Below are 16,307 nucleotides of genomic sequence, written 5' to 3'. Positions count from 1 at the left end.
AACTTCATTTTAACTTATAAGCACTTTCGGTTCTATTGGGTTGACAAAATCTTTTTTTTTATTTATAAATTTCTCATGAATTTTGACTAATATTATTTTAATTAATTTATAAATTTATTTTTTGCTTATTTATAAATTTCATGAACTTTATTATTTACAAATTTCACGAATGTGGTATTTATAATAAGGAGAAACTTAATGTTCAGACGGCTATCCAAACCCCAAAACTCTTACACTAACACGTAGCAAAATCTGGGTAAAACACAATAGGTATGTGAGACATGCCTGAGTTGGGAATCATGCAATGGTAGGGAATAAAAAAATATTATCAATTTGATTAAGGTTGCGCTCCCTATTCTAGTCTTGGATGTTATTTTCTGCACCCCTATGGTTTTTAGTGTTTCAACGCCAAGACAGCGACAGTTTAGCTACAGACTAATACGTCTGCGATGTAGATTTTGAAGTTTGCTAAGTAGTTTCTTTTAGACGGAAAAATACCTTGAAAAGGTGTGGAAATATATGAAAATAAGGAACTTCTTCTGTTTTTTAATAAAGTTTTATCATTTTCTAAAAAAAAGCCTGAGTAATCACGGTAGGATAAATACATGAATCTGAAACTAATATATTTAATGATATGTTTATCCTAGATAGGTTATAGCTGTAGGCGTGTTGCGTAACCTAAACATAAACCTTAAATGTTTGACAATATGTCGAATTACTGTAGCGGGGCGTTTAAGGGAGTTCAAGTTAGGGAGGAGTATAAATGATGGAAATTATGTAAGGAAGAAGTCTTGAGACATCTAAAGAACATTTAGGTTAAAATACCTGTAACATCCCTATAAGTTGTTTTGACTAGAGTTTTAAAAAGTTTCCTCTAAAATGACTAATATGCTTCACTAAGTTTCTAAGAAGTACTCTGATGTTCATATAATCGGAACAGGATTTTGGCTGTTTCCTTATTATTTTTTAATTAAAGAATTGCTTTTTTTTACTGTAAATAACACAATTTTTTCAGGTCAAAATGTCCATTGCCTACGAGAAAAAACTTGAGTGTTTCATGTTCCACTTACTAGTTTTAGGTTCTGGCACTGTTCTATTGCGCTATATTTCTAAGCTAATCACTTTTCTCTTTTTATTTTCATTTCTTTCAAACCAATTTATATTTATTTTAGGCATTGTTGGGCGAAGTAGCAGAGTTACCCAAGAATTTAAAGATGAAAATAGAAGACTACTGCACCAGTATTACCCCATTGAAGTGGACCCTCATTTGACTCCTGAGGAAAAAATCCCTTATATGCAGCAATGGTATGATGGAATACACGAAGCCTTGAAAAAATGCGATATCTATAAGAAGGATTTTGAAACGATGGTTCAAGAATCAGAAATACATTTTAGGTATAATAAAGGGGGGGAATTCTTAGTTACTAAGTATTTTATTATATTGTGGTCTTACAGAAACCCCATTGTGCTTCAATGGCCATGTTTTACGTCTGTCGGTAAAAGATCAGGTCTGCTTCAGAAATGAAATTGCTAAATTCTTGACCTACAGACGGCTTAAGTGGGGATAGGATCTTACTAATTTCAATACCCTGAGAAATCTAGTAAATTAGACAGGGTATTATTAAACCTTTCTGTATCTAAGGAGCTAAGGAAGTCTGTGTGTTCTTTGAGATCTGCTTTAAATAAATCTTTTTTGGCATTAATAAGTCTGTTTATATTTTGGTCTAAGGGGTTGGCTTTTGGGAAATTTTTCAGAATTGTTTTTCTTGGTTGTAATAACCGTGGATGCTCTATGGAAGAAATAGTTTTTAGTTCTGACTTTTCGTTTTTGGTTCCTAGGGAAAAAAATTAAGAACGAATGTCTGGTTTCAGTTTTGTCCCATTGATATTACTTTATTTATGTTTCTGAGCATATTGGTTTTAGTAAGGAATGACCCCACTGGTAACATGTATGATTTTATCTAATCTTTGATTTTTCGATTTATTGATTTTGATTTATTAAACGGGAGAAAGTCGTAAAATATTTTTGTTCCTCCCAGATGCCTACCATCAAGAACGATTTACTGCAGAAATCATCCTTGACTAAATTTTCCTTCACAGATAAATTAATATATTCCTCCTGGTGACACTCCCTCTTCAGTCTTCCCTTCTTCCGTTTTTTCGCCCCCTCTTTATTTTCTTATCCTTATTTCTTCAACTACTCCCATTCCTCTCTCAAGATGCTTCTATTTCTATCTTACTCACTCTCTCTCTCTCTCTTTTTGTTTGTCAATTTCGAAATTGTTGTTGCTTGAAACTATTTGTATTTTCTTTCTTTTTAAAAAGTTGCACCGAATTTTCCTGCCGATGGGACAGTTAGAGCTTGCCATGCTCTGAATACTTTCATCCTTTTATCCTACTATACCAAACCTAGCCCTCTATCTCCGTCGCAGAGCTTTTCCTTTGCTCTTTGTTTCTCTTCGTTTCTCTTACATTTTCGATGTTTCCAAATTTATTGCGAGAGCACTTCGTCAATTTTAACTCATGTGTACTTTTTTTCAGAGATGGACTTGATGCTTTCGTTGACATGACTTTCAGAATGGATATACCTTTTCTTATTTTTTCTGCGGGCATCGGTGACGTAATTGACGCATGTTTGGTTCAGCATGGCTTAAAAAAAACAAATGTTCACACCATTAGCAATTTCGCAACCTTTGCACCAGATGGCAAGTTTATAGGTGAGTACATGTGGGTGGGAAGTCTCAGTGGCATGAACACCAGAAAGAAGTCACAAGACAGTGCTCTTCTCACTAGAGGAGACAAGACAGTACGTTCTGAAAAGGGAAAATAAGGAGCACTTAGTCTTAAATAATGGTAAAAATTAAAACTCCTGATAGCACTTGCCTCATCCCTAGGGAAATTTACTTCCTAGTGATGGTATTTTCCAGTTATTTACATCCCTTAAATTATGTTATTTACTAATATGGCTCTTTTCTTTGGCTTTCTTTGGAAAAGATATTTCAGCTTTACCCTTTTGCCAATTACCTGTTTTTATTAATGTATCAACATATTAGTAAAATCAACATATTGTGCCTCAACGTCTCAATATTTGGGAGTTGAGAATAATTTCACCCTTAAATACCCCTCCCTTCCCCCCAGGGAAAGGACGTTGACTTGTCTCATGTATTGGCAGTGTTTTTCAAATGTAATATACGAAAAACAATTCTAGGAAAGAAAGTAAATTCAAATCATAATTCAAATTTAGTCAAATTATAAACTTGGAAAAACTCATAAATTTAAATTACAATGAACAATCAACTGAACTAAAATGAACAGAAACTATTTCGGCTGCAGCAGAAGCTAGCAACCTAGTAAGAGACGATCACGTCCCTCGTAAAAAAAAAAATAGCACAAAACTCCTAAAAATAGTGTCAAATCGAAACACAAAGTACCCTTTTAGAAATACCTATATAGAAAAATTACAGCTCCTTGGCTTGAATAATGAGGAAAATCCATTGGTTTAAAAAACAGGAAAAGTGGCTGCAAGTATGATATTCTACATCAACGGATTTTTTTTTCTTTCCTTTTTTTCTCCTCAGCCAGCAAGGCACTGAGAAATCATAGAAAGCCGTTTAATGGCTCATTTTGAAATGAATTTGGTGCGATCAAAAACCTTCTGTAATTAGCAAAAATAATTTTTAAATTGAATCAATTTTTGACTAAAAACTATATTTTTCTATAGCATTGTTGCAGCAAATGTTTTTAACATCTTCTTACATACGAAGATGAAAACAGGATTTATAAACTTATAAAAAAGATGTAGATAAAATTAAGCAATTTCTTTAGGGTTTTAAGAAAAATATGATTTTCAATTGAGTCTGGAATAATTCCTGAAGATTTTAAATAAAATAATTTTATGATATCTCTCACTTTAAATTTATAATTGTTTCCTGAAACCAAACTTTTGGCTTAACTCCTAAAGTGCCCATTTCTATAACATTTTGCTATATTTCCATAGCAAAAAGGAAGATTTCAAAATAAAATTTTATTTGATTCCTGTTCTCAGTTCAGAATTGCTAAAGTTATTATGTAAACTGCAAACATGTTTAATGTGTCTGAGAAATAATTTAAATTTTCTAATTCAAACTAGAAAAAAACCTGATAATTTTAAAATTAGTTTTGCTTTCTGTTGGGTTTAATCTATTCGATGCGTGATTTATGGCTAAAACTTTACGTCGAAAATTAATCCTGGTTGCAGCGGTAGATAGCAACCTAGTAAGAGACAATTCGGGTTACGGCGGTGGCTAACAACCTAGTAATATATGAAAGAATGAATTATTTCATAGCAAGTTATTATATAGAGTATCAGTATAGTTAATTACAAACGGTGATAATGAAAGTTTCATCGGTAACCTGACTGAAAAGATAGGTGGAACCTAGTAAAGAGCAAACCATGGAATATATTAAACTTATTTAGATGCCTGATTGCCTAAAGTTGGTCTCTTCTACTTTTCCAAATAACAAAAGCCATTAGTTTTTTCCTGTATGCTATTTTTTTTTTAAATTCTCGTCATCATAAGGGCTGTTGTAGTAAAGAATCCGGGTTGCGGTGGTAGCTACCAATCTAGTAAGTGACGATCACATCCCATACTAAGATATAAATCCATTGCTTCTACAAATAGAGCCTGAAAAAAAAACAAGAACACTTTTAGAACCGCCTTGTCCAATGCCCTTATATAGGAAACTTACCGTCCCTTGGCTTGAATTAAATAAAAAAAAACTAATTTTTTTAGCTGAAAGTAAGGAGCGACATTAAAACTTAAAACGAACAGAAATTACTCCGTATATGAAATGGGTTGTCCCCTCTGCAATCCCTCGCTCTTTACGCTAAAGCTTTTAATTGTTTTAAAAAGTAGAATTGTGGCAAAAAGTCAAACTTTAGCGTAAAGAGCGAGGGATTGCAGAGGGGACAACACATTTCATATACGGAGTAATTTCTGTTCGTTTTAAGTTTTAATGTCGCTCCTTACTTTCAGCTAAAAAAATTAGTTTTTTTTATTTAATTTCTGAACGTTTTTGAATTAATGCATGTTTGGTTTTGGCCCTCCGCACATAAATTATTAAAATGAAATTTGCATATTAATTCCTTTTTTGGCTAAATGGCTTTCTCTTAGTTTTGATCAGACGATTTTGAGAAATAAGGTGTGAGGAAGGAGGCCTAGTTGCCCTGTAATTTTTCGGTTACTTAAAAAGGCAACTAGAACTTTTAATTTTAACGAACGTTTTTATTAGTAAAAAATATGCGTAACTTAAGAATTAACTTACGTAACAAACTTTCATAGCCTTATATTTTTATTATGTATACGAGGGGGTTTGTACCCTTGTTAATACCTCGCTCTTTACACTAAATCGTAAGTTTTGTCCCAATTCTTTAAGAATGACCCCTGAATCAGAAAGGCCGTAGAATAAATAGTTGAAATTACTAAAAATACTTTAGCATAAAGAGCAAGGTATTAATCTCCTCCTAAATACCTCGCTCTTTATGCTAAAGTATTTTTAGAACCCCTCATATGCGTAATAATCTCTGTTCGTTTTAAGTTTCAATGCTACTTCTTCCTTTCATTTGAAAAAACGTTTTCATGTTTATTTTTCATTGTTTTCTTATAGTAATGCTAGAGAATCCTGCGCCCTTTTCATTGAATTTTTCTTCCCCCATGACAGATTCCTCCAAGGAAAGATCCTCCAACATAGCCCCCTCTCCTCAGCCCCACCCCCAAACAAAATAATATCCCCCTGAAAACGTCTGTACACTTCCCAATAACCATTACTATATGTAAACACTGGTCAAAATTTGTAACTTGCAGCCCCTCCCCCAGGGATTGTGGGGGAGTAAGTCATCCCCAAAGACATAGTTATTATGGTTTTCGACTATGCTGAACAAAATGGCTATCTCAAAATTTTGATCTGTTGACTTTGGGAAAAAATGAGCGTGGGAGGGGGCCTAGATGCCCTCCAATTTTTTGGTCACTTAAAAAGGGCACTAGAACTTTTCATTTCCGTTAGAATGAGCCCTCTTGCGACATTCTAGGACCACTTGGTCGATACGATGACCCCTGGGGAAAAAAAACAAAAAAAAAACAAACAAACAAATAAACACGCACCCGTGATTTGTCTTCTGGCAAAAAATACAAAATTCCACATTTTTGTAGATAGGAGCTTGAAACTTCTACAGTAGGGTTATCTGATACGCTGAATCTGATGGTGTCATTTTCGTTAAGATCCTACGACTTTTAGGGGGTGTTTCCCCCTATTTTCCTAAATAAGGCAAATTTTCTCAGGCTCTTAACTTTTGATGGGTAGGACTAAACTTGATGAAACTTATATATTTAAAATCAGCATTAAAATGCGAACCTTTTGATGTAGCTATTGATATCAAAATTCAATTTTTTAGAGTTTTGGTTACTATTGAGCCGGGTCGCTCCTTACTACAGTTCGTTACCACGAACTGTTAGACAACCAGAAAAGGCTATTGACTAAAAAAAAAACAAGAAAATTAGCCGCAATTACGAAATTCTGCATCGAAGGAGCCCTTTCTCCTTTTCTTTTTCCTCCACAGCTAGTAGGGCTCGGGAACATCATAGAGAGCTGTTTAATGGCCTATTTTGAAAGAAATTGCTAAATATAGTGCCTTCTATAATAGAAACAGTTTTTAAATAAAAATCAATTTCTTAAAAATAACAAACAAGAGTAGAGCTAACTCCCCTAAGCCTTCTAAAGATCAAAACGTCATTTGTACTTTCTCCAAAATGATTTTTGTTCGAGATTTATGTTTATTTGTCAAAATATCAGCAATAAAAAAAAACAACGAATAGCTATAATTGTCAATATTTCTGAAATGAATTAGTAAAAGCTGATTGGCTGTTTGTTATATATTGATATACATTTCTGGAAGACTCAGCAGTCTCGGACTTGTTAACGTTATAAAAGAAACAATATTTAAACTTCAAAATGTTTTCAGTAAAAAGTAGATACTTTGGCCTTTCGAAAGGTTAGGGATGTAAGCCTTACTATTTGATTGTGTTAATTTTTGTTCGTTTTTAATTTGGCTTGATTATTTATTGTAAATTTTGTTCGTTTTGGATATCATTTATTTATTAAAAGTGGCCTCTTTTTTATTTTAAGTTTGATTTATAATTTTTTAACTTTAATTCTGCTGGTCTTCGCTTTAATGTAGCTCTTTACTTTTTTTGGAAAAGCTTCTTTTAGGAAAAATCTTTGATTTCTGTTTGTCTTTAATTGACGCTGTTTTTTATTGGTCTTAATAAATACTTTTAAGATGTAGTGGGGTTTTGTGCTTATATTTTAATAATTAAGATTATGGCATGCTTTATTTATTTGGAACAAAACCCAGCAGCAATCTTTAATCCTGGATACACTAGAGAATAAATAGATGGAGAATAGATTTTGGATAGATGCACTGGGTAAATATTGTTCAAACAAATGGATTGAAAATATGCATAATATTTGGCCTTCTAAAGGGCTCAAGCCATCTTGACCCCCATCCTGTTACAACCTTGAATGTATACAAGGTACCTGGATCCGGTGGCTTCACCGACAGAGCCCGGTACTCGGCAAGCCGCAGGCTTCTTTATATGGATTCTCATTTTTGCTTGTCATCTAACCGCAGACAATTTGAGCATTTTCTTGATGTTATGACGTCGCCACAGGTTCGATACAGCCACCTTATGAAAAAAACAAATTCTTTCTTAAAGTCCTGACCTATTTAGATCGTTTTTTTTGCTAGTCTTCACTTTTTCTTGTTTTTCAAGCGTAGATTTCATTGTTCAGTTTTGTTCATCTTTACCTCAGAAAGTTTTTTCCACACATTTGCTTTAGCAATTTAGATTCATGCATCATCTCATTTAATTTTTAAGAAATTGTAGATAATAATACGTCTTTTCCAGTTTCCAATCGCAGATTGCTGTTCAATTTCGTTTACAATTCAATGTGAATCTTGTTTTCGTTTATTCCATGCCTTTTTCCTTAGCTGTTGCGGTTCTCACTTTCACTAGTTTTCTAAGCATCTTTATCTGTGCTTCATATTCATCGATCAACCCCATTTTTCTTTGTTCTTCATTTTGGATTTTCATTATTTCAGACAATTTGCCAATGCCCTTTGTTTAAGCTGCCCTTATTGGTCTAGTCTTACATGATGGTCCGGGTTGTAGAATTGTTACTTATTCAGGTGGTGGGACAAAAAATTCTTTTTCATCCAACAAATTTTTGTCTCCAACAGGATGCAAAAATTTACAAGTGTTATGCACTTGTAAATTTTTGCTTTTGAGTCTAACTCTAGATAATTTTTTCATCCTGATATATCTTTTCATACTTCTGTCTTTTCAAAGATCCTTGACTATTGAAGCACGCCCAATTTCTAACACTGACTGTCTACTAAGCTTCAAACTTTTATTTTTGGTTTTTGAATTGTTGTAATCCCTTGTTAAAATATATAGAAAGGCTTTTGCAATAACCACTTTTCTGCTCTTTAAGCAATTTAATGTCTTTTCATACTTCGGTCTTTTCAAAGATATTCGACTGTTGAAGTAAGTCTGATTTCTGACAGCAATTTCTACTAAAATTCAACCTTTTGGTTTTTTCTTTATGGTTTGGAATTCTTGTATCCCTTGTTAAAATATATACAAATATTTTTGCAATTACCAGTTATTTACTCTTTAAGCAATTAGATGAAAACCTCCCCTTGCATGACAATCTTTAATTTTTTCACACAAATGCAACAAGTGTGACAACGTCACTGCAATACTGATGTCTACAAAAATGGCCTCGTTCCTTTGAATTTTTTTCCAAATTGAGGCTTTTAACGAATTTTCTCAAACTTTCGAACCTATATAGATATTTTTTAGGCCACAAAGTCCCGTTTTCGAGAAAAAAATACATAAACAATTATTGCTCACTTTAGCTCACAATTATTGCTCACATACACAATTATTGCTCACTTTAGTCGAAGTGTTGACGTTGCCTGGAATGTTTGACAGGGTCTTTCAATTCTACAACCCAAAAACCATAAACACAAAGATTCTTTTGCACTAAGAATCAATTCAGCCACTGTTTTCTTCGAGATTTTTCTGTTCTTAATGAGCTCCCGGTCCCCATAAGTTAAAATTCAAATCCTACATTGCCATCGTCCCCTAATATCCCCTCAAAGTTTCATCTGTGAACTTTTAAACTGTACTCTTAGTCATGCCTTTGATATTTGAAATAAGCCATTTTGACAATCTGAATGCACATAATCTCTTTTGATTTAGTTCAACATTCCCTAAAAGTTTCGACTTAAGACACATAGCGACTCCTGAGCCATTACAGATACACTATTTGGACAACCTGAATCCAAATAGTATCTTTTTGATTTAGTTAATCATGCCCTGAAAGTTTCAACTTAATAACCGTAACCATTCCTGTACTATTAGAGCTACGCTGTTTTGACAACATGGTTGCATGTATTGTTTATTAATTTATTTCAATATCACCCTCAACATGCCTTGAAAGCTTCAAATTAATACCTTTAACCATTCCTAATATAGGCTATTACATATTCACCCTTTTGACAATCTGGATGATCCTAGTGTCTTTTAGTTATGGTCAATATTCCTATAACATTCCCTGAAAGTTTCATCTAAAATCTTTTTAGATGTTCCAAATATATTACAGACACACCCTTTTGTAAAACCAGATGCAAGTAATGTCTTTTAATTTAGTTCAATATTCCCTGAAAATTTCAACTTTAAACCCTAATATCCCAAATACACCCTGTTAACAAACTACACCCTGTTAACAAACTACACCCTGTTAACAAACTGGATGCAGAGAGTGTCATTTAATTTAGTTTTAGTATCGTCCTCAACTTTCCTGGAAATTATCAACTTAATACCCTTAGCTGTTTCCAAATATTGCAGATAAAACCTTTTGACAGCCTGAACATACAGAGTATCTTTGTGTTTAGCTTAAAATTCTCCTCAAGATTCCTTGAAAGTTCTAGCATAATATCCTTAGTCGGCCATGAACTATTGCAAGGATCTCCTCTTTACAACCTGGATGTACATAGCGTCTGTTGATTTAGTTTGACGTCCACTTTGGCATTCTTTGAAAGTTACATCTTAATTCTTTTAGCGTTCATGATATTGCAAAATCAAATTTAGGATATCCTAAATATGTTCGGGTTTTTTTTATTTAGTTCTCAACATGCCCTAAAAGCACTAATAACCTATTAGCACTAAAAACCTTTACTTAAAAGTAAAAGCGCTAAAAACCTAATAGCAATACCTTTTTTTAGTTAATTTTTTATCTAATATTTTTTTTTATTTTTTTTTTAATTATAAAATTTTTTAATTTTTTAAAATAATTTTAAATAATTTTTTTAGATAATTTTTTTAGATACATGCTATTAGTGAGCTGGGTGCATCTATTGTCTTTTGATTTAGTTTCACAGGCCCTGAACGCTTCAGATTAACACCCTTAGTCGTTCCTGAAATATTGTGGGTACGCCTTTTTGACAAAACAGATGCACACACCCTCTATTGGTTAGCTAAACATCCCCCTCCTCATACCTAAAAAAATCAAATCTTGCAAATACTTCGTAAATACGCCATGATGACAACCAGGATGCCCGTCTTGGATTTAGTTCAACATCTTGCTCAACATGTCCTGAAAGTTCCAAGCTAATACAATTAGCGCATATTTTTTTTATTTAAGTTAGCATCCCCTTCAACATGTCGTGATGGTTCAACTCATTGTCCTTAGCCGTTCCTGACATATTCAAGATAGGTCTTTTTGGGAACCTGCATGCACAAATTGTCTTTTGATTCAGTTCAATATGCGCTGAGAGTTCCAACTTAACACCTTTAGCCGTTCTTGACACATTACATATGCACCCTTTTGACAACACTAATGTACATAGTGTCTATCGATATATTTCAATATCAACCTCATCTCGCCCTGAATGTTTCACGTTAATAACCTTAGCTCTTCCCGAGGTCTTGCAAAGAGGATATTTTGACAACAAGGTGCATATGTATAATTTTGATTCAAGGTGCATATGTATAATTTTGATTTAGTTCAAAATGACCTTAACATCACCTAAGTTTCATCCTAATACCCTTAACCTTTTCGCACGCAGCCAGGATAAAAAAAAATCCCTTTCACAATAATAAACCATATGTAAAACATTGGACGACTCGCATAATTTATATAATAACGACTCGCTGCAATGCTGCAAAGCAGCATAGTTTCCAGTTTAAAGCACTTAGAAATGCTAATTCTAGAAGTGCATCCATTTTTGGTTGACCTTCCTCCTCTACAGGGCAAGCTAAAAATGCATAAAATGGGCTTGATTACAGGAAACATTACCTACAGAGCACAGTTTATTAGTGCACAAGCCCTGCAGGTAGGAGGGCAAGGTCTGTAATCTATATTCATTTAATAAACCTTGTTTGAGTTTTTTCTTCCTGAGTTTTATCACTCTTTGTTGAATACAGACCTTGCCCTGCTGCCTACAGGGCTTATAGACTAATACACTTTGCTCTGTAGGTAATGTTACCTGTAAGCAAGCCTACTTTATTAATTTTTAGTCTTGTTGGAGGGGGATTTTATAAAGCTAGAAAATGGGTGCACTACTCAAATAATGACAAAGAAATGACATACAATCATCAGAATCTTGCTATATGCAGTAATATGCATTTTCAAAACCTTGTAATGAAACTAAAGCTTGATAAAAAATATGCAGTCGTAATTATATAAATTACGACTCGCATAATTTATATTTTTTCTCAGAGACTATTTGGGTAAAATCTTCTCTGGAGGTTCTAGCTATTGGCTTTGTAGACAATTTTAAATAAAATAACAATTTTAAATCTAAAAATTTTGATCAGCTGTCTTTGAGGGGAGGGCGACTGAAAAAGACGTGGAACGGGGTTTGATGCTCTTCAGTCACTTATGACTCTAATAATGGGCACTAGAACTTTCAATTTTGAATCGAATGAACCCCCACCAAAACTTCAGCAGTAGTTCCATCCCTACGAAGTGGTCTGGTGAGAAATAAATCATGATTGCCTTAGAAGGGGCAACATAATAAAAAGCGAACCACGGCCCTCAATAATCAAACATTTTAAAAACACGCTTTAATCAATACTGTTTCGTGAAGAAAAATTGCAATTTTCAGCTGATTCAGGCACCGTAACTGTTATTTCGATCAGTATTAACAGTAAAACTTTACTGTAAAGTCAACTTCGTGGGAATTTGAAAATCGGCATAAAATCCCTTCAAAATGGCTTCGGATCGAACGAAAAGTACACCAATATAATTGTCCTTGTCAAATACACCACGGAATACTTGGAGCCCTTTACCTTGTTCTTTAAAAAAAAATTTAACTAATTCTTCAAGTTAGCAAACGCTGAGCAAAAATCAAGACAGAAAATAAAATATAATTTTGAAAAGAATTATAAGTCTGCCTTTTCAAAACCCGATGGGGTATGAAAAAAAAACAATAAAAAAACGATAAGCTATTTTAAAAAACGAGATGTTTTTGAGTCAGGACTAAGAGGAGCCGCTGTGTTTCTCTGTGATACACGCCTATATTATGTTCCTTATTCCCTTTTAATTGTCTTGTAACTCTTCTATTCAAGCTTATGATCTGACCAAACTCGTTCTCATGTTCAACAAAAAACAACACGCCTTGACTGCAACATCCTATTTTGGTGACATCAAACAACGGAATAATGTCATAGTCATGGGAGACTCACTAGGTGACGCTGATATGGCAGAGGGAGTTCATGAGCCAGGAACTATTCTTAAGATAGGATTTTTAAATGATGAGGTAATTAAAAAACGCTAATTTATACGCACCAGTGCTACGAGAATTCTCACAGGGCTAATGTAGCATAGATGCTTTGAAATATGGGGTTAAAAACATTGTACCCCTGGGCTCAGTTTGAAAAAGACAATTTGTTATTTAATAAATAGAACCCCATTCATTTTCAAATTTGCTACACAAAAACAAAGTGACTACTCTTGTAGACGACTTAGATCATAGTGTTTTTTTCTCTCGTAGTTTTGCCAAGTTTTTTCCTGTTCTTTCTTTTTTTTATATTTAATTTTTAGACCTATGCAGGGAAGTGAACGGGCTGTATAGTAATATTGCTATTTTTGGAATGTTATTACGAATATCAGGGGGTGCTCCCTCCTTAATACCTCGCTCTTTATGCTAAAGCTTAAGTTTTTGCTCCAATCATTTGAGAATGGCTCCTGAAATACAAGGACCGTTTAGTTAGAATAATAATTTTTTTAAAAGCCCTAAAAAAAACTTTAGCGTAAAGAGTGAGGCTTTAATTTCATTCGAGAAAACTTGTTTTTTACTTAATTTCGGATCGTTTTCAAAATAATGCCAGGAAATCCAGCTCTATCTCCTTGAAAAATTCCCCTCCCCTAATGAAAATTCCTTCATGGAAAGATCCCCTCATGTAACCTCCCCTCCTACTGTGAACAATGAGCAAAATTCAAAGCTTGCAGCCCTTCCCCCCCCGGTGAATGTGGAGGAAGGGGGGGGGGTCAAGTCATGCTTAGATACATCGTCAATAGATTCTTTTTACTATGTTGGACAAAATGGCTATTTCAAAATTTTGATTGGAAGAATTTGGGGAAAAGGGGGCATCGGAGGAGGACTAGCTGCCTAATTTTCGTTCACTTAAAAAGGGCACTACAACTTTTGATTACCGATCATTGGTCCTCTCTCGATCTTCCAAGATCACTGGTTTTGTATGATTACCCCAGGAAAAAAAACAACTACTAAAAATGCCAAAAATGCTCAATTCCACATTTTTATATATAGTAGCTGGAAACCTAATAGGATTCTCTGATATGCTGAATCTGATGGTGTGATTTTTATTAGTATCAATTAAAGGGTAGGCTATGTGGGTTTTCCTTCCATTTCTCTCAAAATTGGGCAAATTTTCTTAGACTCATAACTTTTGATGGGTAATATTAACTTGATAAATTTTAGGTATTTTGAATAAACATCAATATTCGATCCTTTTGATGTATCCGTTGTTATCAAGAATCTGTTTCTTAGAGTTTCAGTTGCTATTGAGTCGCTTTGCTCTCTAATTACAGTTCGTTACCGAGAACTCCATTGAGTTCTCTTTACGCTAAAGTTTGACTCTTTCTCTCAACTCTATTTTCAAAACAGTAAAAAACTTTTGCGTAAAGAATGGGGCGCTGAGGAGGGAATAGCCCCCTTCATATACGGAGTAATTTCTGCTCGCTTCAAGTTTTAATATCGCTCCTTACTTTCAGTCAAAAAAACTTATTTTTTATTTAATTTCTGAACGTTTTTGAATTAATGCGTGTTTTGATTTTGGCTCTCCGCACATGAATAGTTAAAACGAAATTTGCATATTAATTTTTTTTTTTTTTGCTAAATGGCTCTCTCATAGTTTTGATTGGACGATTTGAAAATAATAGGAGCGTGGGAGGAGGCCTAATTAATTTCCAATTTCTTATACTTAAAAACACAACTAGAATTTTTAATCTTTTATGAACGTTTTTATAAGTAAAAATATACGTAACTTACGAATTAACTTACTTAACGAACTTATATATTCTTATGTTTTATTATGTATATGAGGAGGCTCACCTCCTCGTCAATACCTCGCTCTTTACATTAAAGCTTAAATTTTGTCCCCATTCCTTAAGAATGGTCCCTGAATCACAAAGACCGTAGAATAAATAGTTGAAATTACCAAGGAATACTTTAGCATAAAAGAGTGCCTCATACGCATAATAGTTTCTGAGCGATTAAGTGTTAATGCTGCTCCTTACTTTGAGTTGAAAAATCTTTTACATATTTATTTTGTCATTGTTCTTTTTTTTACAAATGCTAGAAAATCCTGTGCCCCCTTCATGTAATTTCTCTTCCCCTATGACCAATTCCCCCATGTAAAGTTCCCCCACATAACTCCATCCCCTCAACTCCTTCCCCAACCAAAAAAAAATCACCCTGAAAACGTGTGTACACTTGCCAATAACCATTACTATGTGTAAACACTGGTCAAAGTTTGTAACTTGCCGCCCCTCCAGATATACTTATTAGGGTTTTGAACTTTGACCCGGTGACTTTGAGAAAAAATGAGCGTGGGAGGGGGCCTAAGCACCCTCCAATTTTTTCAGTCACTGAAAAAGGGAACTAGAACTTTTAATTTCCGTTAAAGTGAGCCCTTTTGCGATATTCTAGGACCACTGGTTCGATACGATCACCACTGGGAAAAAAGAACAAAAAGCAAAAACAAACAAGTAAACACGCGTAATCTGTGATCTGTCTTGTGGCAAAAGATAGAAAATTCCACTTCTTTGTAGACAGGATTTTAAAACTTCTACTATACGGTCTCCTCTGATACGCCGAATCTGACGGTGTGATTTTCGTTAAGATTCTATGACTTCTTAGGTGTGTTTCTTCCTATTTTCTAAAACAAGGTAAATTTTCTCAGGTTCGTTACTTTTGATGGGTGTAAATAAACTTGATCAAACTTATATATTTAAAATCAGCATTAAAATAAAATTCTTTTGATGCAACTATTGGTATAAAAATTCCGCTCTTAGAATTCCGGTCGTTACTATTGAGCCGGGTCGCTCCTTAATACAGTTTGCCCTTACCTGGTAGCACGCTAATGACCCTTACTTAAACTTGAACCTGCAGCATGACCAGGGGTTTTGCCATTTACTTGGCATCGTAAATTCAGATTTTACATTGTAATTTGTTTAACCGTAAGGTCCCGATTCCACAGTCATACTTAGGGCAAGCTAACGATAGTTTTCCATTACGAGTTTGGTCTAGTGAAACTTGAACTTTTATTCCATATTTTTCGTTTTGAAATCATTTAATTTAATTTTGTTTTAGGGACGTGAAGGATCAAAAAGTACAAAAACAGTAGACTCGGTAAGTTTATAACCTACTTACTTGTACTTGTGGCGGGAGCCATCCGTTCCTCCTCGCCTGGCATCCAGGATCTTTTTGACCTCTTTGGACCAGGTTTCACGATCTTCTGCCAATTAATCTTCGAATGGGAGCCACTGGGCCGATCACAGGACTTGACTAGAAAGATTCGACGGGGCAGGTATTATGGTGGTCTCCGCAGGACGTGAAAAAACGGCACTTTTAACGGCAGTAGTGACATCTCTTCTAATCTTGCAGAGTTGGCGAATATCGAAGTTAGATATACGATGTTGTCAGCGAATTTTAAATGTTTGGTGTAAGCATCGGTGTA

General features: G+C 34.3%; 1 protein-coding gene across 3 annotated transcripts in view; it reads left to right on the top strand.

Moving 5' to 3' along the window:
* The window catches only part of LOC136029921 (cytosolic 5'-nucleotidase 3-like), a 144,860-nt gene that overhangs the window by 13,914 nt on the left and 114,639 nt on the right, over window positions 1–16,307 (top strand). For all 3 annotated transcript variants that reach the window (XM_065708448.1, XM_065708446.1, XM_065708447.1), the window contains exons 2-5: window positions 1,173–1,395; window positions 2,542–2,717; window positions 12,675–12,865; window positions 15,941–15,979. In XM_065708448.1, the coding sequence (XP_065564520.1) occupies window positions 1,173–1,395; window positions 2,542–2,717; window positions 12,675–12,865; window positions 15,941–15,979 (629 nt within the window). The remainder of the gene's footprint in view (window positions 1–1,172; window positions 1,396–2,541; window positions 2,718–12,674; window positions 12,866–15,940; window positions 15,980–16,307) is intronic.

The sequence above is a fragment of the Artemia franciscana genome, chromosome 8, assembly GCF_032884065.1.
Source record: "Artemia franciscana chromosome 8, ASM3288406v1, whole genome shotgun sequence".
Classification (NCBI taxonomy): domain Eukaryota; kingdom Metazoa; phylum Arthropoda; class Branchiopoda; order Anostraca; family Artemiidae; genus Artemia; species Artemia franciscana.
Note: the sequence above shows the minus strand (reverse complement) of the source record. Positions and strands in the feature narration are given on the sequence as shown.